The sequence below is a fragment of the Aphelocoma coerulescens genome, chromosome 2, assembly GCF_041296385.1.
Source record: "Aphelocoma coerulescens isolate FSJ_1873_10779 chromosome 2, UR_Acoe_1.0, whole genome shotgun sequence".
In the NCBI taxonomy this organism is placed as follows: domain Eukaryota; kingdom Metazoa; phylum Chordata; class Aves; order Passeriformes; family Corvidae; genus Aphelocoma; species Aphelocoma coerulescens.
The window spans coordinates 16,859,259-16,884,601 of record NC_091015.1 but is presented as its reverse complement, the minus strand read 5'-3'; the positions used below and the strand labels follow the sequence as shown (position 1 = coordinate 16,884,601).

General features: G+C 41.4%; 1 protein-coding gene across 3 annotated transcripts in view; it reads left to right on the top strand.

Annotated features, from left to right (window-relative positions):
• GAD2 (glutamate decarboxylase 2) overlaps positions 1-15,680 on the top strand; it is a 39,552-nt gene extending 23,872 nt beyond the window's left edge. For all 3 annotated transcript variants that reach the window (XM_069006604.1, XM_069006607.1, XM_069006608.1), the window contains 8 exons: positions 2,459-2,513; positions 3,957-4,073; positions 5,184-5,248; positions 8,969-9,047; positions 10,726-10,875; positions 12,593-12,700; positions 14,294-14,383; positions 15,050-15,680. In XM_069006604.1, the coding sequence (XP_068862705.1) occupies positions 2,459-2,513; positions 3,957-4,073; positions 5,184-5,248; positions 8,969-9,047; positions 10,726-10,875; positions 12,593-12,700; positions 14,294-14,383; positions 15,050-15,223 (838 nt within the window). In that variant the 3' untranslated portion in view covers positions 15,224-15,680. The remainder of the gene's footprint in view (positions 1-2,458; positions 2,514-3,956; positions 4,074-5,183; positions 5,249-8,968; positions 9,048-10,725; positions 10,876-12,592; positions 12,701-14,293; positions 14,384-15,049) is intronic.
• The last annotated feature ends 9,663 nt before the right edge of the window (positions 15,681-25,343 follow it).

The following is a 25,343-nucleotide window of genomic DNA, read 5'->3' as shown; positions in this document are numbered from 1 at the left end:
TCCAAAATAGGGTGGTAGATAACCTCTTGCCAAATAAAAGGTTCTGATTCTCTATGAAAACCCATTTTGAGAAAGCAAAATATATTAACAAAATCAACGTGTTCTGATAAAAATTTTCAATTTTAGGGAAAACACCTTCTGTGGGACAAAAATTAATAGAACAGTTCTTATGGATTCTGAGAGTCTTTTCAATAGAAAATGCTATTTGAGTCCCTCATTGTTACAAGGTGTTGAATTAATTGTGTCTCTAGCAGAAATGGAAGGTTTTTCATCAAAATGCCCTGCTCCCACATTAAAAAACAACCATCAAGTAAGCAATTTACAGTTCTAATCACAGTGCCTCATATTGACTTATGGTCTTATAGTCTCTTTATTAACAAAAGACTGAACACACCTTGAAGGGGATTTAATGACGTCAAAACAACCAATACACATCAAAATAAATCCCCAGTTGTTTCTATTCACTAAGGATGGATGTGGATCAATAAAGTCATGTCTTCCTTTTTCTTCTTGTGTGAATTCAGCGTGATGATTTTCTGTGAAAACCATGGTTAGCCTGCCCACGCTGAAGTAAACAGCAGGATTACTGTGTGTCTCACAGACACCACAGGGACAGAGCAAATTGTTTGCACAGGATGAGGGCTGGTGTGGTTGAGAAGACCATCTGTGAAGATGTGGGCCTGTGGAAGGGTGAAGGAGCACCTGGATACCTTTTTGATGTTTTCAGTATGACCAAGCATACTTCCTAGTGGCTCTTACCCATTCTGACCCACACCTGCCAAGTTTGCCTGGTTTAGCTGGTAAACCTTGACACTGCTTGGGTATTGCACTCTCCTGGCCATAAATCCCTGCATCTACTTGATGTGACCAAGGGCTGGATAATCACTTTCTTTGGTAATAAAATTTGGGCAGCGAAAGCATCTGCCCAGTTCTGTGCATGTTTCTATGCATAAGCTCACTAAATCAGAAACTATTAAAGACCAACATCAAAATTATGTTTAGATGAGGAGGAACCCATTGCCCTCCTTTGACATGGTTTTATTTTCTTTATTCCTCTAACAATCTCAGGAACACTTTCTGAGGAGAAGACTACTACTGCTTTTCTCTGAACATGTACATGTGTCTGGGAGGAACTCACAAGGAGCTGAATACTCTTTAGATGTTCCTTGCACTTCTGCAAGAAAAATCAGAGCCAATTTTTAGATTTGTAGAGCTTTTTAGTTTTGGTTATTCTTTCAGTATTTCAGTGTTTTGAATATGTGGGAGAGATTTTGCCAAAAAAGTCAGCAGTACAAACCCATTTCTACTGAAATTAATACCATCTTATTGTAAGCTACGTAAGGATGAAAACTTGAAAAACCAGCAGCATCTTATTACAATAAATTAATAATTAAAAGGAAGGACATGCATCCAAATGCCATGAAAACAGTTCAAGCGTTTTTATGCAAAATGAAACTAAAAATAATGGGTTTTTTAGGTTCCATGTAACTTCATTTTGAGCTTTAATAAAGGTTGTTCTTTTTTTATAGCAGCAGGAGGTGAGGGCCTAGTGAAGGAAAAAATCAGAAAAAGTCTTTAAAAATTTATATCAGTCTAAATGTACAATATTCAAAGCCAGTGAAGACTTTAGTTCTCTGATATGGGAATCTATCATGTTTGTATTGCTGGTATTCATACTGCCTCTTCTTTTATAGACTTGCTTGTGTCTAAAGCAAAGAAAACCTTAGTCTCAATATTCAGTATCAGCACTGTTTTTTCTTGCACCTAGTTAATTTACAGGATTTCTAAATTAGCCTTCAAGCCTTACACAACTGAGTCTGAATCTGAAGTAGGTGGTTCATACCAGCGGTGTTGCAAATACAGTCTGAGAGCCTGACAGTGAATATAGCGAGTCTAGACTGGCAGCTTCTCACACCCTGCTTCAAGCAAATGCAAACATGTTACTCACTAAACCATGGAAAAGTCACTTTGAAATGAGTTCATCCCTGGGAAGGGAACGCAGAGACAGCTGCTGACAGCACAGCTGAGTTGCACTGCTCAAGGCCATGCAGCTCGGCTGGCATTTTCTGTGCCTGCTGAGAGAGGACCATGGCGTTTGGCAACCAGCAAGCTTCCTGGGAGGCTGGACTGAGCCTCTCCCTGGGAACCTGAAGCTTTTTCCCAGGACTGTAACTGCAAACAGGACCAAGAGGCTCCACGGTGCAGCATCAGTCTTTAACGGGGTGTCCGTGAGATACTTTCTCTCAGTTGCCATCACCATATTGTTGCAAATATATTGACTAAATAATTAGGGTAAAAACTCAGACTAATGGACAGAGTCTTTCTGTGCTCTTCAATGCAGCATAACTCTTGGGCAAAAAAGTCATTTTGCACCTTCTGGGTTTCCTATTAAATGAAGAAGTAACAGCAAAAGTTGATTTCAAGATCAAGTTACTGATATCACTCTTTCTTGCTCCAGAGGGAAAATGATCCCATCAGACCTTGAAAGAAGAATTGTTGAAGCCAAACAAAAAGTAAGTTTACCAGCTTTTCTGCTTCCAAAGAAGAAAAAAACACAAAGAATGGTAAAGCCAGTCGTTTGCTTTCCTTGGTAAAACAAGGCATCCTTGCCCATTAAATTTGATTTATTTCTCAGAAAAGTACCCTGCCAATTACTGAGGCAAGAGTTGCTGAGAAAATAGGTTTAGAGCTACTTTATAATATCCATGAGCTATTTGGCTTTCTTTTTATATGTTTTTCTGCATAACATCCTCCTCTTTTCTATTATCAGCCTATGATGCAGTTTCTCAGCTGAATATTGTCAAAACCAGTGTAATCATTTTGGGGAATTTGTTGTATTCTAATGGATTGAAAATACTTCCCACAGACTCACCAAATTAGTGGAAGGTAAACTAAAATCCACATATCTCTGAAAATGCACACACATTTGTATGTGTTCACTAATAGAAGTTAGAATAAAAACATCAGTTTAAAGTATGCAGTGAACTCAGCCCTGTACTTTTCAACATTTATAGTCACTAGACACACAGCAGTCAAAGCTGATTAATAGCACAAATCTTCATTAAAAGCACATTTTTTTCCAAGAAAAGCAATACAGGATAGAAAAAAACGAGGCAAAATGACATTAGAGTGCCACTCAAATGTACTGACTGTTGCAGAAGGAAGTTTGGACTTCTTGATGGTTTGAACCCCAATTCTGCAAAAAAAAGTAGCTACTCTTGACCTCTAAGTACTCCTTATGAAATCATTGTAACTACAAATGAAATTTAAATGAAACACTGGTATAAATTTTCGCAGACCCCAGACCTCATAGTGCAGAAGTGATGGCTGGTGAGTGCTCTGCTGTGAGGCACAGCATTTAGCAGAGGGAATCCAAGAGATAGTCCCTGGCCTCTGTGGAGGCTGCTGGTTTTACCTTCAAAGAGCTCCCTGCTCTGCATGAGGGATGGGGCTGGAGGCGAGCCCCACACCTTCCCTGACCACTGCCCCAGGAGACACCCTCAGACAAGGTGTTCCCACTGACAGAACTGGGGCAGGCACCACATGTCCAGACACTCACTGGGGTAATTGCAATGCAGCTCAGGGCATGGTCCAGAAGAAATGCTTCTCTCACCATGGTGCCTGGTTGAGGTTTGTTTATGTGACATCCTGCAGTGCAGACTTTTTTGTTTCAGGCAGGTGGTGTGAAGGAGAATTGTTCTGTTGAGCCCTTACATGTCTCATGCATCCTAATAAATGGAGGATGCTGGTTTGGAAGTTTGCTGCCACCTTAAGGTAGAAACTATAATATCCCTGGCATCTACACTTGGAGAAAACCAGTGTAAAATAGTAGGGATGTCCTCTGGGAGACGCTTGTGGGGGCACTGTGGGAGCACCACAAGGCGAGCTGGGACTGCTGCAGGATGAGGGGGCTGCAGTACTCTGACCAGGTATAACATCTCTCTGCTTTCTTGCAGGGATTTGTTCCTTTTCTGGTGAGTGCCACAGCTGGGACAACAGTGTATGGGGCATTTGATCCTCTCATAGCTATTGCAGACATCTGCAAGAAATACAAAATCTGGATGCACGTGGATGTAAGTTCGATCATACATGGAGGGCTGGATTACAAGGTGTATTAGCATTAATTTATTCATTTGAAGGGTGTCATCTTGTACAAAACCCATTGTATTTAGTTCTTGTAATTAAGTCTTAACATCCAAGCACTGACTTCCCACTCCTCTGAAAGGCTCAGGTCAGAGGGATATTTTGGGAGCTGTGGCTGTAGTTGTACTTGTAGCAACTGGGGCATTTAAGATGACCTAGTTTGAGTGCTTTTGGCTTTCAGCTTTATCTTAAAATGCCATTAGTAAAGAAATACGTAAGAAGCGTACTGAGTACTGGCTCAGCTTCCACAGCAGCTGCAAAATAAATACATAAGGAAAAGGCTACATTTGTCTGGAATAAAGTGCTGCAAATTGCTGATCAGGTTAATGCAAGTGCTAGGGAAATTTATCAGATTGGCTACTTAGCTTTATCCAGACTCTTGCCAAGAAATCTTTCTGAAGGATCATCTTTCAGCCCTCGAAAATCTTCTATGTCATTTTTGCAAGTCCTTTCTCCAAAAACGCTTGGTAATTGACTTCCCATAGATTTTGGAGTCTTGATTTTGCATTACTGTGTCAGCCAAAATCAGTTTAATTCAAAGGAACAATTTGTATTTACCTTAAATACTTCTCAGTCACATGAAATGCCTGCTTGTACCAGATCTCTGTGAGGAAAGCAAATGAGTAGAGGGCAAGCAGTAGTGGGTCCAAAATATGATGAAAATCCCCAGAGCAGCTGAGATCTCAGCCTTATTTGTTATTATAACTTAGTCACTACAAGAGAAAAGGCAGCTGACCCAGGAGCAGCTCTGCAAGTAGTTAATTACAGCATGAGCAGCCCGATGTGCTGGTGTCAGAGGGGCAAGTGAAGGGTTTGAAGATGGTAAGGGTGGGCACCTGGATTAGGGGCTATTAACCACTCCTTCCAGGCTACTGGAAGAAAATTGTTAGCACAGCTCATGCCTCAGGCTCCATCTGCCTGGTCATTTTGGAATGTGCCACATAAGCAAGATAAAAAGGGTCCCAAACTGATGGGAATGCACAGATGTCATCACAGAGGAAAGCAGAGCTCTCATTAAGAAAATGTGTCTTGCCTTCCAGGGAGCATGGGGTGGTGGGCTCCTGATGTCGAGGAAACACAAATGGAAGTTAAATGGCATCGAAAGGTATGATTTATTAGTATCAATAAAAGACATTCATTAAATGCATTTTAACATACTTATGATTACCATAGCAATGCCTGTAAAAATTAAGGATCAATGTTGTCTCCAAGATACAGTAGGGAGAAATCACATAAACTGTCCTTCCAGTTGCAGCAGCATTGCTGATTGCCTTTGTGCTACAGTATTGTGGCAATTTGTTTCGGAGTCTAAACAGCAGACATTCCATGCTTGTTTCTCTGTTCTTCCACCATACATTCAGAGGTCCAGAGTAGTTTCTGCAGTGTTCTTTGATTCAGCATCCAACATGAATTAGCAATTTCATTTCTCTAAGAAGTGAATCTTGTACGTCTTGTACACTGAGGTTTTAAGTATAAAACATGGATGCACCTGCAGTTAGGACGTGTCCTGCTCTGTCACTTCTGGAGAGAATAGCCCTCTCCAGACTGTGTTATTGATGTCTTCTCAGTAAATCTGTGCCTGGATATATACATGATTGTAGTCCTGAGCTCATAAATATTGCCAATAATGCAGATGAACGTAAGTGATGCTAGTCCAGGCTGGAAGGACTGAGCTTAAAGTTAAAAACAGCTGGTTACTCAGAATCATTTCGTTAAGCCGTGGAAATCCTTTCCATAGGATGTTAAGCTTTATCTACATTCAAGGAAAGACAAAGACTGTTCAGGGTTTCTGTGAGCCATGAATGAGGGAAGCTCAGAAAGTATTTTGAGAAAGTTCATAGGTGCTTGTCCTGTTTTGAATTCTTCCCAGTCACCTATTTAGTCCACTTTCTAGAGGCAGTACACTTGGCTAGGTGGAGTCACTCTCATTTCTGTATTTCCTGAAGTTCATGATGTTTGAGAGTAAATCATTACTCCCTTCCTCCTTCTTTGTCACTAAATCAAATTGCTGTTCCTTGCCGATTAAAATTACAAACAACTTCCTCATCCTGATCCTGGAGTTTAGGAAGATACCTTGATGATTCAGCTCTTTTCTCATGCATCTCTCATGCAAAATTTGGAAAGCAGCCAATGATTTTATAAATTTGATTTAGTTAAGACTGCCTACAGCACTCCAGACTTACATACCATGCATTAAAGGGACATGTATCCAAATATGCAGCAAGTTAGCAGAATCTGCCTTGTTGCCTGTGATGGCAGAGTATGAAACAAAGTGTTTGCCTCCCAAATTGCTGCCCAAATTGTGCTGGAATAAGTTCAGGTTAAATTTACTTTGGAGCATTTTCCACACAGTATGCTTTAGATCCAGAACTCAATTGAATTTTATTAAGTGCTTTGATAAGCATGATCTCAATATATTTGGCAGTGAATTAAGGAAATTTGTTATTTTGAATGCTGTTCCTTTGCTTGCTGGACACAGCGACTCATTTCAGTTTGTCCAGATCTTAAGTGTGGAAACCTTTAGAGCAGGCCTTTTATGGACCTTTCTGTTTCATGGTAGATAATGGAGTCATCACAGGTCTGAGTAGAAGAGAACTGAAGCTGTTAGGAAAGGGAACATTTACTGCAGCACACTGTGCTCTGAGTACTCACATCCTTTTGGTAACAGTCCAGCAGAAATACTCCTGTCACAGGCAGGACAAGTTGCAGGACTGTCCTTACCATGCCCTCCAGTCCTCCATGGCAGATATCAAGGTGCTCGAAGGCACCCTGAAGGAAGCACAAGCCCCAGTGTATGGAGCAGGTAGGTCTGGCCAACATCAGGAGTTCCAGTCTGGTGTCCCCCATCCAGAGGCTCAGGCAGGGGTTGACAGCTACAGGTGAAAAAAGCATGTGTGCAGTGAGTGAGTGCTCCCATAGAGAGTCTGGGCATCCCTCTGGGGGATGTGGCTGGTCAGTGATTGCATCAGTCTGTATTTAGTGATGGCTCAGGACCAAATTCTTCCAGTCGTGAATCTCTCCTGTCATCCATTTGAAATCTCTAAAGGAAAAATACTCCTTTTTTTCCTATCCTTGACCCACAGCCAAAAAATAACATAGGTTCTTGGTGCTCTGTTATTTGGGCAAACATGAGATGCTTTTGGAAAGCATCTGTGGATTCCTATAGATTTTATTACTTCACTGTTTGTCTTGGTCAGCAATTTCTTCAAACACATACTGATGACAGAAGCCCAAAATAACTGATAACAAATGAAAAATGGTGGATTTTTATTTTACATAATTAATTATTTTTCTGTCTGCAATTGGTATGTAATTAGGTAAATAAGTGACCATAATTCACATCTGGCTGTTGTCAGTAAGTAATCCTTTTTCTTGAGAAAATGCATACCACTATTGTTACTCAGAGGTCTCTTAAAGAATTTCTGTCTGATTTTGCATAGGCACAAATGAAATTAAAAAGTATCATATCAAGGGAAATTCGTAGACCTGAGTGGATGTTTGGAATCGTTAGCTTTGGTGTTGTAATCAGATGACTGAGCTGATTAAAAGCTGCCAAATACTCAAAAAGCCAAGTGAAGTGGCCAGATGTTGCCTGTTCCCTACAGATTTTGCATCAGGCACTTGCACAGTCCCGTTTAAATAGCAAAGAAGAAAGCACAGAAGTACTGCCTGATGTCCATGTGAATTTTGAATTTGCTTGCTTTGAAGGAGTAGAAGCAATTTGGCAGGAGGTGCATAAACCTGTAGCACTGTCTCCAAGTCCTGCAAAGGAAAACACTGCTAGATTTTAACATGCTCACCTCTGTTCACATCAGTGTTACCTGCAAGTATGTCCTGGGTCCTTTAAGTTTCTACATTCCTCAGTTGACTGATTTATGCCAAAAATACAAATCACTGCACTAGATGAAATCACAAGCACTATGCATCCTTGACAGCTTGCCCAGTAGGATGCAAATATATACATTTATCAGCTAGTTCATCTTATGTAACAATATTAATTATAAAACAACCAGTCAAGCATAACACAAAATTAAAATAATAAACAACTGGACAATCTTCCATTCAGTCCTCACCACAGTCCCAACTGCCTCTTCTCTAGACCTTGTTGTGTCAGTTCTCTGTTTGTTCCCCAAAGCTAAACTGACAGCAGTTTTTCCAACACGTGTACTGAAGGGAGGCAGGATCAGACTCTTTTCTGGCAAGATGGGTCAGTTCCATGCATATTATGGTAGTTGTGTGACTTGCTGTAGCCAAGCAAAAATTATGAAATTTTGCCACCATCAGAGCAAAAAGAAAAATTACTTGGGGCCAGGTTTTCCAGGTTACTCAGAGACTTAGTGATACCCAGAAGTATTTCAAGGAATTTTTAAAAACGCCTGTGTGAGCAAATTACTAAAATCTTGCTGAAACTGGAATCAGAGGGAGGGAGACCTGCTAGGTTGCCAGCTTCCTATCTGTCTTTAATTGACTGTGCAATTTTAGGATGTTCATCAGTCAAGTGGGTGTTTTTAGGAAGTTTGCCCTGTATTTGTAAAGTATATCTGACTCCCCAGAAAGTTTAATACTGATTAAATTTAGTGGATAGAACAATTATCCTGTGGTAAATTGCCAGGATTGTCATCCAAAAGCCAACTGGAGTGGATTAGTCCCCTGTGAAGGCATTGCTTTCCTAATATCAGCCATGATTATTTTCAGCTTTGCTTGCTCAGGAAAAGAAAAAAGTGAGTATTGCTACATGTTCGGTATTATTCTAACTATTTCTAAATGCCTCTTGGGTTTCATCACATAGTACAATGTCTGAGTTTCATGTGGTTTTCTGTCCCAGGGCTAACTCAGTGACCTGGAACCCTCACAAGATGATGGGCGTCCCACTGCAGTGTTCAGCCCTGCTAGTAAGAGAAGAGGTATGTCACAATATAAGTGCTTCTCTGCTCCTTTCTGGCATTTTGCTTCTGAAAATCCTGGATATTTTCTTCATCACTGTGTCGTAGCTAATATTTGCTAATGTGATGATTATAACAGGAACTGAGAAAAAACCTCTATTTGCATGCTTAGGCCATGATTGCAAGAGGAATTAAAGTAGGGGTCTAGCAGAAATGAGGCAATCAGTGGCAATATCTCTACAGAGTTTTGTGACTTCCCATTCAAAATGTCCATGGTTAAGTTGTGGCTGCATAACTGTGTAACCCCACTAACTGCTGCGTAGCATAAGATGTAACTGCAGGCAAACTCTGGTTCTCTTGGGGTGAATGTCATGGTTTACATGCAGCACAACATTTGGTCCAGAATCAAGGCATCATTACACTTTCTAGACTTTTATGATATTCCTGCCCAGCTTTGAACTATATATCCACTTGGGGGCACATGGAAGTAAAAATGGAACACTAAGTGCACTTGGAATAAAAAGTAGACGTTTCATTTAGCGCTAGAATTTGAGTTACCCTCCAAGCCTGGAATTTTCATATAACCATCAGTTACTGGGACAGCTGCCATACAGCCACCACTTAATAGACTAGCTATCAAAAAGCTGGTTGCTGTTTTGCTAACAGCTGTACAACAGATTGTATACAAAGTGATTGCACTTAGGAAGACAGAAACTGGCTTTTATTTGCCCTCTGGGTCAGTTCCCCAAGACAAATCCTGCCTGGCTGAAGTCAGTACCATCCTTGACTTCTAGTGAGAACAGATGGCTCAGATTAGGAGAAAGTCAATTTTTTTCCCCCCTCTCATTTTGCTATCTCAGTTTTGAGTTACACATAAAGATTAGACTTGATGATAAACAGCCATGTTATGATTCTTCTTGGATTGGAAATTGCCATTTTAGGCAACAGCCCTAAGGTATACCATAAACTTGGTTGAGATCTTAACTAGAGCCAGAACGTGGCTCTCTGCATTTTACTTTAAAAAGGAAACCTCATGCTTTCTTGAGCCAGGTTTCCTCACCTTGTTGGCTTCTGTCCCTCCCAAAAAGCTGCCTCTTAGAATGGTATATTGCAGCCCAGAAATAGCTCTAGCTGGTTGTTTAAAGGCCATATGCTCTTCTGTCTCTTCAAAGCTTTCTATACCACTTAAGCATCCAATCTGCAGCTGAGGGATTTGCAGAAAAGAACTGTTCCTACAAAGAAAGAAAACGATAAAACTCAGAATTTTAGAGACCACAGCAATTGAAAAGTACTGTGATATTCTTTAGATTAGTCACCAATTGTCTTGGTCTGACTCAGAATAGATGCCTTCAAAGAAAAGGAGGAAAAGGAAGCAGAATAAAGAATAAAAGGCAAGATCCAAAAATGAAGTTAAGCATAAGAATGCTAAGAAGCACCATGTCCAGCTTTTTATGAACAATGATTTGGATCTGGGAGTCGCTTACACATTGCTGGATCAGGTACCAAGGCATCTTGGGCACTGAAAGGGATTAGTCCATTGAGCAACTAAGTCTAGTTTTGTCTTTTTTTTGATCTTTCTTTTGCACTTGGACATATTCAACTGAATTTGGGGTTTTGTAGTTTTTCACCCAAAGCAACCTTCAAAGCAGTAGTCAAATCTGTGCCAACATCACTGTGTTTGTGTCTTTGTGTCCATAAGGGACTGATGCAGAGTTGCAATCAAATGCATGCTTCCTACCTCTTTCAACAAGACAAGCACTATGACCTGTCTTACGACACGGGAGACAAGGCTTTGCAGTGTGGACGGCACGTTGATGTCTTCAAGCTATGGCTGATGTGGAGGGCAAAGGTAGGACTGCCTGCTGCACATTTCTTTGTATTAAAATAATGCACACCAGATACACTTCCGGCAGAGGGGGTTCTGTAACCATAAATTTAAAAAATATCTGACCTGAATTTCACAGGAACAGGAAAGAAAGAACATTATTATTTTCTGAGGGTTTTATACTTTTAAAAATGGAGCTTCAAAGCAGCACACATGATTTTGAAACTTGAACTGTATGGCTTTGCATAGCATTTGCCTTGTGTAACTGCAGGCATAAATCATATACCTAGGAATGTTGTTACAAAGATTTCTGGAAATAAAAAGATGTTTTAATTATATTCAGAAATTACACACGGCAAATCAAGACTGGGATGCTCAGTTTCATTGCATGCAGTAGATACGAAGTAATCTTTCAGAGGAGTAGAGCAAAACTCATCAAAAACTCTTCACTGGGAAATCTGTAAACACCAGCTCTAATGATTACTTTCTCTATATTGCTAAATAAGTTCTTGCATGTATTTATCCAGTCTATTATGTCAGGTTGCCTAAGGTTGGTTCAGAGGCGATGACATCACTGTTTTCATTTCCAGAAAGCCTTAAAGATTCTCATGCTTCATTAAACCTCTGAGGAGGTGTGGGAGTCCATGAAGGACTAAAGCAATAGCTGGGGTCTGCAGAGCAGAGTAGCAGGCAATTTTAGCCACGTCTCTTTTACTCCAAGTCTTTCTCCCGGGGCTACTTCTACTCTGTTTTGAAATGTCTATACCCAGAGGGATAATGACATGGGCTTTTAAGTCAGTTCTGCACTGCCAGAACAGATTTAGCAGGGACATGCATCCGTTACTCAGAGACATTTCTCCTAAAGCCTGTTTTTTCAATATGCCTTGTACTGCTTTTTCTCTTCTCACACTCTGCTTGTAATATTAACATTACAAAATGTTTCTTAAAGGGTTTATGTATTGCAGCTGTTTATTCCCCTTCCTCCCTCTTGAAGATGAATCCTTTGTTTGAGGCATCACAGTTGGTGATTGCAGGAGCAATTATGATGTCACAGAGAGGATTATGACTTCTGCCAGAGAAGAAAAAGCAGGCTTTTCTGCAGCTCTTAAAAACACAGCTTCTGAGTTTATATAGTATCTGTTAGAAAAGAAGAGAGAAGAACACTACAGAGGCAGGGTAGTATCTAAACAAAGTGTGCATTTTCACAGGCATCAGACTGGGCTCTAAAAGTGTATCTACCCATTGTGTGCTTGACTAAAAATGAAAAAAATTGTTCTTGGAAAGCTCCCAGCTATCATTCCTGGAAGATTAAAATCCCCTATTCTGAAAATAGCAGGAGACTCCCCATGTCTGGAACTCAACACCTCCTGAAAACCCCCTCTGTGCCAGTCCAAGATATCCAAAAACATCCTCTGCCTCTCTGCAAAATCTACCAAAGGCACCCTTTGTCACAGAGGTGCCATTCAGGTTCTCAGCAAAATATTCCTGAGAACCAAGCAAGTACCTGATGCTTATTTTGCAGAGTTGGCTGTAGGAGTTTCAGTGGCAAGAGCTGGAGATAAATGAGCTCTGCTTATCAAAGTGCCCTTCATCACATAGAATCAGATCCTTAGCTGATCTCACAGAGACTTCTGAGAGGTGACTTGTGCTGATGTGTTGGCAAGTATTGCATGGTCCTTTTGCCCTTTTAATTCATAGAACAGATATTTACATAACTTCTTTTCTTCATCTCTCTGTAAAGGGAACCACAGGATTTGAAGCACAAATTGATAAGTGCTTGGAACTTGCTGAATACCTATACAATAAAATAAAGAACAGAGAAGGGTATGAAATGGTGTTTGATGGAAAGGTATGTAGTGCAACTTCTTTTTCTCAGTCGGTCAACTGTGTTTGCTTCATTACCTCTTGGGATGCTACCAACAGGTCAAATCAAACAGCATGAGACAGAAAGCAGGGACCCTTTTAACAAAACCTGGTTTTGTGCCAGTTCCTCTCTTCCTCATAGAATGCAGGGAACAAGGGAGACGATACAGCTGTGCATAAGTGTTCAGTCTGCTCAGTTTAACCCTGCTGAAACAAAACACTGGTATCTCAGCTTAACACAACACACACAGGCACAATTAGAACCAGCTCTTACATAATAAAAACAAGTTGCAGTTTCCTAATAGGAGGGTCTGTTAGGAGTGAGAGGTACAGTGCCCTACACAGTTCTGAAAGAACAGATGTGCAGAGCAGTTCTATCAGCATTCTCAGGTGGGCAGTCACAAGGGAACTGGGATGACCTGGAGGGACCATCTGCACTGAGGTCCTGCTGTGATGGGGTGGAGTCAGCAGGGCAGGGGCTGGTGTTGGCTTGGAAGCCCAGCTGGCTCATGGGACAGAGGTCGCACCACTGGGGTGCAAATATTGCTAGGCACGTTATGTGGAGGGAGTCTGGCTGAGATGGGAGCCCTGGATGCCAGGAGCTCAGCTGGAGCACAGTACCCAGGGCAAGGCAGTGCAGCCTGGGCTGGGTGGCTGTACCTCTGCTGTGCTCGGCCATCGCTTTGTGGGCAACCTCTCCAGCTGTCAGGGATGGGGACAGGCCTGGTAAAAACCTACGTTACAAAGTTAGCTGGTGTTCTGTAAAAGAGAGCAAGGATGAACATCACTATGTTTCTTCAGAGATTACAGGCTCATATCAACATACCACTGGGGAATTTATTTCCCCCACCTCTCACATCATCACTGACTTTGGTCCACTGGGTCTGATGATGAGTGAAGGAACTGGCAGCAGGAGGAGTTGCTGTAACATGCATTTAGCATCCAGCAAAGAGGAACATAGCAAGGCAGGCAACTGTTGGGAGATGGGAAAAATGCACAAAATGTCAACTAGTTCTTACTTTATGCCTTTCTGCTTAGTGCCCCCATAGATGTCAAATGAGCTAAGATGCTGTGGTGCATGCATATTAATACAGCAGCAGCTGAATCAAATTGAGAAGTAAAAAATTGCATTAAATGTAAGAAAATCTTAGACTGTCTTATGCACCACCTGTGGCTCCTGTTTACAGAATCAGATTCTATATTATTCTGTCATGTAATAAAAGTAAATGACACAATCCTCACCTCAAAATTATCTGTAATAGACCCTTGCCTTAGCCACATGATCCCTTCAGCCCCTGGAGGGGACGAGAGCTGCAAAATCTAGATGCCTTTCAGAAAGGCATAAATATATTTGCCCAGCTGGATGATGTGTTTCTGCATCTGACGCCCTGGGAATAAATTGCTTAAAATTATCTTTCCTGCATTAATAATGACGATGACTCTCAGTGGGCCACAATAATGAAACCATTGACTGCTGTCACAAGATGATGTATGAGAGGGAGGGAAGGCATGAACTTAATTGCAATTGAGATATTATGAGCATTTCTTACAACGTAAACTATTATTATTCTGTGCTTAGCCTCAGCACACCAATGTCTGCTTCTGGTACATACCTCCCAGCTTGCGTGGAATGGAGGACAGCGAAGAGCGAACGAGCCGCCTGATGAAGGTGAGCAGTGTCCTCCAGGGCATCCTGCAGTAGGCAGTGAAACCCTTGCAGGCAGGCAATCCCCAAAACAATCTCCCAGGGCACAGGGCAAGGTGAGATTCTGGCAACCTCCATGGTTGTTTTACTGCAGGTCAGTCTGGTGCTGCCTTGCACTGGTGCCCAGGTGTGGCATTCCCTGGCTTTGCCTGAGCTCCAGAGCACGTATTCATGTACATGTTCATGTACTGAAGCTACTGTCACTGTAGTCACTAAACCCAGCAAGGGCAGCAAAAGCTCAACAACACTGCAGCACCTGGGCATATGAAAACAATTGTAGCCATGTTTTGAACATACAAAAAACAGCTACTGTGTCCCTGTCAGCAATATTGAGGAAGTAGCAGAGGGAAATTTCCCCAGTCATTTTAAGAGCAGGACAAAGAAATGGGATAAATTGAATGCCTTTTCAATGTGACATTTACTCCTTAGTGGGGGCTTAATGTTTTTATTAATATTGGATGTAATTTCATTTCAGCTGCTTGTAGCTCTCTGTCTCCTATAAAAAAAGAAAGTATACCCTGTTTTAATACTAATGAGGATGATGATAATAATGAAAATAATGATGATAATAATGACAGTAATAATAGTCATCATGATCATCATCATCCCCTGCTTTTTGTTACTCTGCAGGTGGCACCAGTGATAAAAGCCAGGATGATGGAGTATGGCACGACCATGGTGAGCTATCAGCCCCTGGGAGACAAAGTGAACTTCTTCCGGATGGTCATCTCAAACCCTGCGGCCACTCACCAAGACATTGATTTCCTGATTGATGAAATAGAACGCCTGGGACAAGATTTATAATAACTGGGTGTGAAAATCTGTTCCTGGACCTCTAAGTAGACAATTAAGTTGTCACAAACTGTGCGAATGTATTTGTAGTTTGTTCCAAAGTAAATCTATTTCTATATTGTGGCGTTGGAGTAGAGTACAGTTTAAAATCAAGAAACATGGCTCCTTTAAAGTCCTTTCCTGAGTTTTAGAATGCCTCCTTAATAAATAGCTGCACAAAAAGCTTCATTGAAACACATAAGGAAGACCAGAAGATACTTAAAATTTTACCCCAAATTTTAACGCAGTAATTACTTCAAATTAAAAGCAATCAGACTGAATGATGACAAAGTTGCCCAAAATTATGACAAAATCAAATTGGGGGAAGTGGGAGGGGGTGGTGAGATGCAGAATATACATGCTGTATGTTTAAAAGTGAAAGGATTTTGCCTTTTTCGTAGTATTAGAACAGAATTTCTAATTTACCTATAGCAACATTTCAAATGTATTTAAATAAGTATAGTTTTACAAAAGGAAATATATATATATATATATAAAAAATCCTATTTTGTAAACTATATATTTTTATTTTATATGGGTTATAAAACTGCAAGGACAGAAGCTGAAAATTAACTGGAATTCTTTTTCTTTTTGATGGAGGTGCCTCAAATATTTATTACTGCTTATTTTAAAAGACAAGCCCACATAATACATTCTTTCTCCATGTCATATGGATTGTACATCTCCAGGGTTGGTTACTGAAAAACCTCAAGAGGACTGCAGCTCTTACAACCACTTAACGAGATCAATTACAGTACAACAATAGAATGCTATTATTCCTAATTATGTTTCCCACGTGGCCTAAGCAGATGCACAATCAATATACAGTGCTAACCAAGACTGAAATAAGGTTGTATTTGGATGGTTTCTGTGTTTGTTTAAAAAACCTATTAAAAAAAAAAAGTGACATGTCTGAATAAGTTCTTATCTCAAAACTATTTCTGCTGTGAGCAGTCCCAAACTCTATTGCAAACCTCGCAGTTACATTAAGAAGGTAAAGACTTCTTACAGATGTACAAGTCTGCAAGACAAGGCCTAAATTAAATGTGACTGTAATCTGAATGACAGGGATGGGATCTAACAAACTGTTTTGTCAAAGGATTCTCACAGTGCTGGACTCCATCCTTGTCTACAACAAAGTTGAGATATGGCTACATCTGCCAAAGAACAGCCCCTACAGAGTCTCACAACCATGGGCACAGCTCTTGCAGAAATTATTTGATGCTTCATTCCTTAGCTTTCAAGGTGTCTCTGGCATGGAAACTGAAATTTATCCTTTCTCCTTGCAACATCTGGAAGTGTTGGTAAGAGTTCTGCAGCTTAGACCTGTCTACTTATAACCCTACTAAAGTTTTGGTTTTAACATTGCCTAAATGGCCAACTTGTGTTTGTAAAGCAATATTGTTCTGCTGTCTCTAAAATACTTGAAGACAAAAAAAGAAGTGCAATGTGGTTTTAATTTCATCTAAAATAGATAAATGGAGTATTGATTCAATGTAATATGAGGATATGACCTAAGAGGAAATAAATAGTGTCTGTAATTGTGTTGCCTTTATTATATTGATAGTACTGTTTTGTCACCTCAGATTGAGGCTGTGCACTTTAGATTTAAACTGTACAATGTTGCAAATCAACATGTGTTGCTGTATAAGCTTGTACAATATATTATTGATATGTCATTATTTGTGCGGTGGTAGTATTGACTCTTGATAGTGTAAGAACTGCATTCACGCCTGTCCCTCTACTGTATCTTTGCTTGGTGTTAACCTCTCCTCGTCAGCTTCTGGGCAGGCCTCTCACCTCACTTCACTTCAGTGGACTTCCATTGCTATCTGCATAGTGTTGCAAGCCAAGCTGTAGAGGAGATACCAGTTCTATAAGGAAGGCCTCAATGTGACCTCTGCTAAACGTGTCAAAATCAGCACTAATCACTGAAATACTGAGTAGAGCAGCAAATTATATTCTTTTCTCTTGCTGGGAAAAAGGCAAGCAAAGAACTTATAAAGTAAAAATAGGACAGGAACAATGATGAAGGTGATCAGTAGCCTGGTTACATCTTGCATGTGCAATTACGTTTTAAAGTGCTAAGTGCAAACAGCGTATTTATTAGATGTATGTGCCAATCCAAGATTTACATTTAGTGTTCCAGGAGAACCAGCTCTTTTTTTTTTTTACACATTACTGTACTTACTGCAGCCAGGAAGGAGCGGCATAGCAATCTGTTCTTGTGTTTGACCAAAGTATCTTATCTGTGGTGTTGATCTAAATCCAAATAAAAGTGTAAAATGCGACTCTGGGTCTTTTCATTAGCAGCACTGATGAGCACTCTAAGCGTTTATCACTTGTGCCATTTTGGAGCAAGGCCCCAATAAAGAGAATGTTTAATTGGAACTTTTTATGTCTCCTGCTGGATTTTTTCATTGCAAGATGCATTCTGTTCACTACTGTAACATAAAAATATAAACTCCACCACTAGACCTTTTCTGAGACAGTACTCCAGACCTTTTTTGGAGGCAGTACTCAGCACCAGCATACAAGGGTAAATCTGCCATCTGGTATTCCTTTACCTTATCTTTACAAGATGGATTTAGTTGCTTTTTTCTCCTCAGACAGCATCAATTTTTCTATGCTCTGTTTTGTCTTTTTATTTCACAAGTACTTATCCCCAGATTTACCATAGACTCAAATCAGCCTTCAGCACAGCAGTGAAAGCAGTCAGGGCACTTGCCAGGACAGCACAGACTATACAATGGCAACAATTTAAAATGGCTATGAAATGAAAAAGACAAAACAACCAATACAAAAACTTAAGATTTTAATCTTTATGTCTCTCCTGGCCCAAGGCCACCTCCCTTCAAAATCTGCCACCAATCTGCTCTATTTCTCTTCCAGCCTCTGAAGTGCTGCCCAGTGTAATACCAGCAGCAGAGAAATAAAACCATGCTGTTAAAGCCACAGCAGTCAGAGAGCTCATGCCCAAAATGGGATTTTTTTGGTATCATTTCTTTAAGTCTCTAGCAGAATTTAAGGTTAACACCTATGCTGAATACCTGCACAGAGCCCAGCTAGGAGATCTGTAAGGGAATACAGAGAGGCGATAAGCTACTGTCCTTACCCCAGTGAAGTTCTCCATTTGGCCCTGTGAGAGGGAGCACTGGTGTAGCCTTTTTGAGCACTACCCTTACACAGGAGTGCATGAAGCTTGGGCTTGTAAAAGTGGCTGACTTGCCTCAATACCCAGTAGTTAATAACTGCTGGAAAAAAAACCGTGTAGGTGGGCTCTTGTGCAGCTTCTGCAAATCCTCAACCCCAGTACTGTATTTGTCAGCCACGAGAGTGGCTGAGGGGTAGATGAGAGGCTGAAGAATTTCTCAGCGCAGTGGGGTTGTTGGTCTGATAACACCAAATGGACCACCCGAGGACATGGCTGATGTGGTCATTGAGTCTTGATGATTTTGGCTCTTTGTGGATGCTGTTTGTTCTGCAAATGGCCTCCAGGCAGGACCCAGAGAGAACCCCTCACCTACCCAACAGCCTACATCTCCAAGGAAGGCAGGTTTAAATATCAAGTTAGTTGTACTGAACTCATGTTTCAGCATGGCTAAGGAAGGAACAAAGCAAGACAGAGCTCAAGAAAATGTGTATCTTTTATCTGACTTAGCCAGGCTAACTGCCAAGAAGAAACTCATTCCAGATAGAAAGAGAGCCCGATACAAAGCCACGAAACTCTGTCTTTAATGTGCTAATGTCTGAGTCCTACAGTGTCTGAACCATCAAGTTTCTACCTGGCCAACCTAACTAAAGGGAGTAATTCAGCCATCAAGGGAAAGCCAAGTGCTGCAGCTGGAAGAATTAGAGACCTGACTTTGCTCTTCACTGAAAAGACAGAACAGCTGCAGGTCATGGCACTATTCATTACAGCAGTGTAGGATGCAGGTGTATAGATTTTACACTGTACTTTGGAGAAAGAAATTGGGCCTGAGATTAGAAGAAAAAGAATATCTACCTCTTTTCTGTAATAGAATAAAAGCCTTGCTGCTGAAATTCTTGCATTGCAAATGAAGATGAAAAAAACCCTGTTCTATAAAGTCCCATTTCATGAACAGAGTGAAGGCTGTTTTCTCCGGGAACAGAAAAGTTGCAATTCAAGCAAGGATGGAAACCTCCCGTTCTCCCACTACTCTGAAACAGTTGTCCCTGTGCATGTTTTCACTCCAGCTGATGGCTGATGCTGAGAATTCCAAAGGCATTCAAATATCTATGATGTTAGCCCAGATTGCTTAACCCCAGTCCTCTAGAGCACTCATTTCAGCCTGTGACCTGTAATCCCCTAGGGATAATTTTCTGTAGGTCTGTGACCAATAATCAGGAAGGGCAAGTTCAGTGCACTGCTCTGCAGTATGTGAAATTTGTAAAGGAGTCCTCAGCTTCCATAGAAAGGAAGTGTTTCTGAAACACTAGATTTTGCATTACAAGTAACAGGGTCTGGTGTGTTAGTGACATCTGATCTGCACTGCATATTAAAACCATGTAAGATTTTAATTATATAGCAACAGAAAGATACAAACATTAAACTAACAAGCAGGACAGAGAGTATAAGAGTAGGTATACTTAGTTTTTCCCATTACCCTGGAAAATTTTATTATTTTATATAGCCCTGTATCAGTAAATTTCCATTTTCTCCCACCTCTACACTCCCTGCATGATGGACTTCTGTTTTCCTACCCATCCTCTGTCCCGGTAATGAAAGTGGTTCTGGAAGAACAGATGTTTGGGACTTGATGTGGACATGTTTTTGTTGCTCTGAGAAATGAAATGGCTTGTGTTAAAATAGTCAGCTGCAGCCTGAAGCTCTTTAAAGACAGTGTATAAAGGGGGATGGGGCAGTGTGGTCGGGGACTGCACACACCAGGACTGCCCAGCAGAGCTCCCCAGGTGCTCCTTTGCTGAGAGGCAATGCCCACCACGGGAAGTGACTGCACAGCAGTCCCTGCCAAACAGTTCCAGCTAATTTCCCCACGCAGATGAGCCACTGCTGTTTGTATTTTGCACTGTCAGCCAGTGCAAGCCCAAGCCTGGTAGCAGTAAAACTTGTAACATTGTCAGCTCCATATTGGAAAGCATGGAAAAGACTTGGGGCACAGAGCTTTTCTCAGGACTTTGTCTCACATGATAATTTTTCTCTTTCACCAATATTATCTTATGACCAAGAGAAATTGTGAAAATAAAACATGAAGCTTTTAGGCAATTGTCTGTTTGGATTCCTCTTTGAATGTACTTGACTTTGGGACGTACGTTGTTTCCTTTCACAAGTTCCCAGATGCATGACTTCCACCAGCACGTTTAACCAGCATGATAAACCCTCCTGGCTGCAGAAAGCTCAGAGAAACAAGGACAACAGCTCTGCACAGTGCCTGCAGAGATTCTTCGTGGGGCAGGTGGGATGGTGCACCTTCCTCCTGCAGCAGGCACCTACATCCCTTCTGGGAGCAGAACACATAGAGATGAGTTATGAATCCCCATCCCTTATCCTATGGTTATTGACTCTTGCACCAACAGTTTGGGCTGTTGCTCCAGATCAGTCTATCTGTATTAAATTTGGGAGACTGAGAATTAAACTGTATTAATACTGATACTAATGAGCAGGATATTAATTAAATGCAGAGTGCCTTAAGTAAGATCCTACTACTCAGTGGGATTCATGACAATTCTGAATAGATGCTTTAATAGAAATTTTTAGATGACAAATTTATCGTTGTGTTATTTTCTGTAATAACTTAGGACAAAAGTAAAATTATTTCCTGCTTTATGACTACAGACCCAATAAACTGCCTCAGGAATTCATATCCAACAGCAAATGACAAATGGCAGGGTTATGATATAGTGTAAGTGCCTCCATATCTGACTCTGTCCTTTTAACATCAATACAAATCAGTTTCAATGCTGACTACTACAGAAGGGCTTTCCTTGCTTAACCAAACAGACATCTGTCCATTTACATCTCACGTTTGCTAAAACTTCAATAAATGTCAGTAGTTGAAAGAAATAATCCCACTGAAGTGAAGTACAAAATGTGTACAATTGAGGGTAGTGGTCAAAATTGACAGTTCAGGCACACACGGCCTTGTTTGTGCATATCATGGTTCAGTTTGTGTTGATTCATTTCTCCCCTCGCCATTTCTCTTAATTCATGTTTTTATGAGCTGGTGTTGCAGAAAAATCTACAAGCAAATCATGTATTGTTGACATGACACTGGCACCCAAGAGATAGGCATGGATCATCTCAACCACTTTGCTGTTGCTTCTGAAACAGCCTGCCCTTTATTTGCCACTGTGAAAGACTTTGTGTTCTACCAATGACAATTTGCAATCACTTTCTCCTTTTCTTCTGCTAGTTTAGCTACAGTCATTAGGAAAGAAGAGATAAAAATAATCAAACTCAAAAGGCCTTCCAGTGATTGGACCTGATTGTAGATGCCTCAGTTGTAACACAGCTGAAATTACTGATGTATTACAGTGCTTGAAAGCAATTTTATGGCAGTTTTTAACTCTTAAATAAATTGCAGTTATTGATCACTAGCCTTCATACCTCCTGCACAGAAAGCCTCCTCTTTCCTCACATTGCAGGCAGCCTCACTTGCTCCCAGGCTTGTATTTAGAGTGAACCAACTAAACCACTTCTATGGAAAACTGGACACATTTGGCAGGATAGGTCACCAGGGGGTCTAATCCAAGCAGACAGCATCAATGCTGCACCAAGTTTGGCTTCTGCATGACAGAGGACGTTGCAATTTTAAAAATTACTCCTGCTCTCTCTCGGGTACACAAAAAATACCCTGGTGTCATGCACAAAGACATCATTCTGCAGGCTGCAACAGAGCCCTCTTGGTACTCGTGGAATCATAGAATCATTTTGATTGGAAAAGACCTTTAAGATCATTAAGGCCAAGCATTAATTTAACACTGCCAAGTCCACCACTAAACCATGGCCCCAAGACACAGCAGTTGACTGTGTTGTCCATTATCCTCTGCTATGTATTACTACGTAGTAATACTACTGAACATGAACTAACTTAAAGTTGGCTCTCATGAAGGACTGCTACAGGAAGAGGAACAGCAGACAAAACAGTCTGAAGATCAAGAAAGGCTCACAGAGAAGGTCTCCTCTGTTATTCAGTATTTTGGTGGTTGGGACTTTCAAATATAACATCATGAAATCTCAGGTCCAAATCTAATTTCATCAAATGAGACCTGAACCCACACCAGCACTCCAATAAAGTGCTTGTTGGTGCATATAGGGGCAAGAAATGCTCTTGATCCCTTCTGTGGACATGTAATCTGAATGAAGATGTGGTGGGGTTGGCATAAATCTGGTTGACAAATGTACCCAGAGAGTTTTCTGTAGGTGGCACAGAGAACAGCTCTGCATAAGTCTGTCCCAGACCTGATTTTGTCCAGCTCCTCACTAATCACTCAGACTGAAATACAGACTATGTCTATCAAGTGACTTGATGGTGTGATGCAAGGAGGTGCAGAATTCTGGGAAGAACAGGGGAAAGGCAACAGCTGAATTCAAAGCAATCTTTTCAACCTGGAAAAACAGTATGAAAAAACACATTGAGTTTCAGTAAACGCAAGTGAAGGGTGTCACTTCAAGCAGGACTGTGGTGAGTTGAACCTGGCTGGACACTGGGTGCCCACCAAAGCCACTCTAGCACTCCCCTCCTCAGCTGGGCAGGGGAGAGAAAATTTGACAGAAGGCTCATGGGTTGACATAAGGATGGGGAGAGATCACTCACCAGTTACCATCACTGGCAAAACAGACTCATCTTGGAAAAGTTACCTAATTATTACCAGCCAAATCAGTGTAGGATAATGACAAAATGGAAACTAAATCTTAAAATACCTTTCTCCCCTCCCTCCCTTCTTCCTGGGTTTAACTTCAGATTTACTCTACCTTGTCCTTGCAGTAGCACAGTGAGGTGTGGAACTTTGGTCAGTTTATCACATTTTGTCTCTGCCATTCCTTCCTCATAGGGGGAGAATTCCTCACACTCCTCCCCTGCTCCAGTGTGGGGGTTGCACCCACAGGAAACAGTCCCCCTCCAGCTTCTCTAATTTGAGTCCTTCCCACACACTACAGTTCTTCATGAACTGCTCCAGTGTGGGTCCCTACCATAGGGTGCAGTCCTTTAGGAACAGCCTGCTTCAGGGTGCATGTCCCACAGGGTCATAAATCCTACCAGCAAACCTGCTCCATTGTGGGCTCCTCTTCAGAAGTCAACAGGTTCTGGCAGGAGCCTGACCCAGCTTTGGCTTCCCACAGGGTCACAGCCTCCTTCAGGTGCATCCACCTGCTCCAGCATAGGGTCCTCCACAGGCTGCAGGGGAATCTCTGCTCCCCCATGGACCTCCATAGGCTGCAGGGCCACAGCTGCCTCACCATGGTCTCACGAGGGGGGGGGGAATCTCTGCTCTGGCTCCTGCATCACCTCCTGCCCTTCCTTCTGCACTGACCTTGGTGTCTGCAGAGTTGTTGCTCTCACATATTCTCACTCCTCTCTCCACCACTGTTTTTCCCCTTCTCAAGTATCTTATCCCAGAAGTTCTACCACCATCACTGATGGTCTCAGACTTGGGTAGTGGTGAATTTATCTTGGAGCCAGACGGCATTGTTACAATGGGACGTGGGGAAGCTTCTGGCAGCTTCTCACAGAAGCCACCCCTGTAGCCCCCCCGCCACCAAAACCTTGCCAGTAATAACAGTCATAGATTGGAGGTGCTTTATGTAACAGCCTTTCAAAAAAGGGTCTCAATTATTGCTGAACAATGTTTTATCAGAGAGAAGAAGTATGTAGTCAGTCTGGAATATATGAGTGGGAAAATGGCTTGCACCACAGACTGAGTCATCCCTCAGACCTAGTCAACAGTGAGGACTGGTACAGCCTCAACGAGGACATAATATTCAGTTTTAGGCATCACACTTCCAGGAAGATATTAAGAAGAGAGCAATAATTATTAGCAATCTAAAAACATGTAATCATCAAGGAAATAGTAAAAGTTGAACTGTTTGCCTGAAAACCATGTCAAAAATTATGATGAAATTCCTCTAATATCCAGAAGATTGCTGTAGAGAGTATTGTTTTTTCTCTGTGGTCATGAAGGTTCAGAAAAGAAATATTTTTCAAACTCCATCAGAGAAGATGCAAATCATTATTAGAAGCAGCTTTTCAGTGTTGAAGGTAATAAAGCCTTTAAACAGATTACCTTGGGAAACCATGGGATGTTGGAGGTCCTCAGAACAGGGTAGACAAAGCAAGAAACAGATGATCCCACTTTGAGCAAAGGCATGGACCAGGGACTCTCCTTGACACCCTCCTGCTGCATTTTTCTGTGCCTCAAGACAGCAGCCCTGGCTTGATCTACCTGCAATGCCTTTCAGTGACAGTTTTCAAGACTGTGTCAGTGCTGTGGATCAGAATGAAGTTAATTTTTAGAAAAGCCACTGTAGCAAGAAATCTATAGAGATCTCAGGCAATCAGTGTTATAACAGATGTAAGGAACTGTATTTATTGCCTTCCTTTGGCAAAGGCAGGGACCTGCTGATCTGCCAGCTCCCCAGACTCCTGCTGCTCTGCCTTAACCATAGAGTTGGTTGTCTCCTAAATCATTAACTGTTGCAAAACACTGCAGAAATTTCCTAAAAAAGTCTCAAATCTCAGTACCATGAAACAGATCAGAACCAGTAATCCAGATGGTGACTGAAATTTGAATGTAACAAAGTAATAAGAGGAAGAGAGAGAGAAGGAGGTGAGTTTGGATTTGCTATCAGCAGTTCTGGTGGAGAAGTAGCCTGGGTGCTCATCTTGGCTCCTCAAAACCAGGAGTAGGGAAACAAACTCAGTCTTCTGCATTTGTTTCAGATTTGTTAGTTTGTCTTGCCTATGTATTATGACCACATTAATAATTTGTTTACATAGGTATTAAAAGATTTTAAGTCGATAAAACAGGGTATGGTGTTGACAGTCTTCTGCATTGGCTTCGGGGCACTGGGAGGGAGAAGGTAAGGATGGGTGTAGGACCAAGGTAGCAG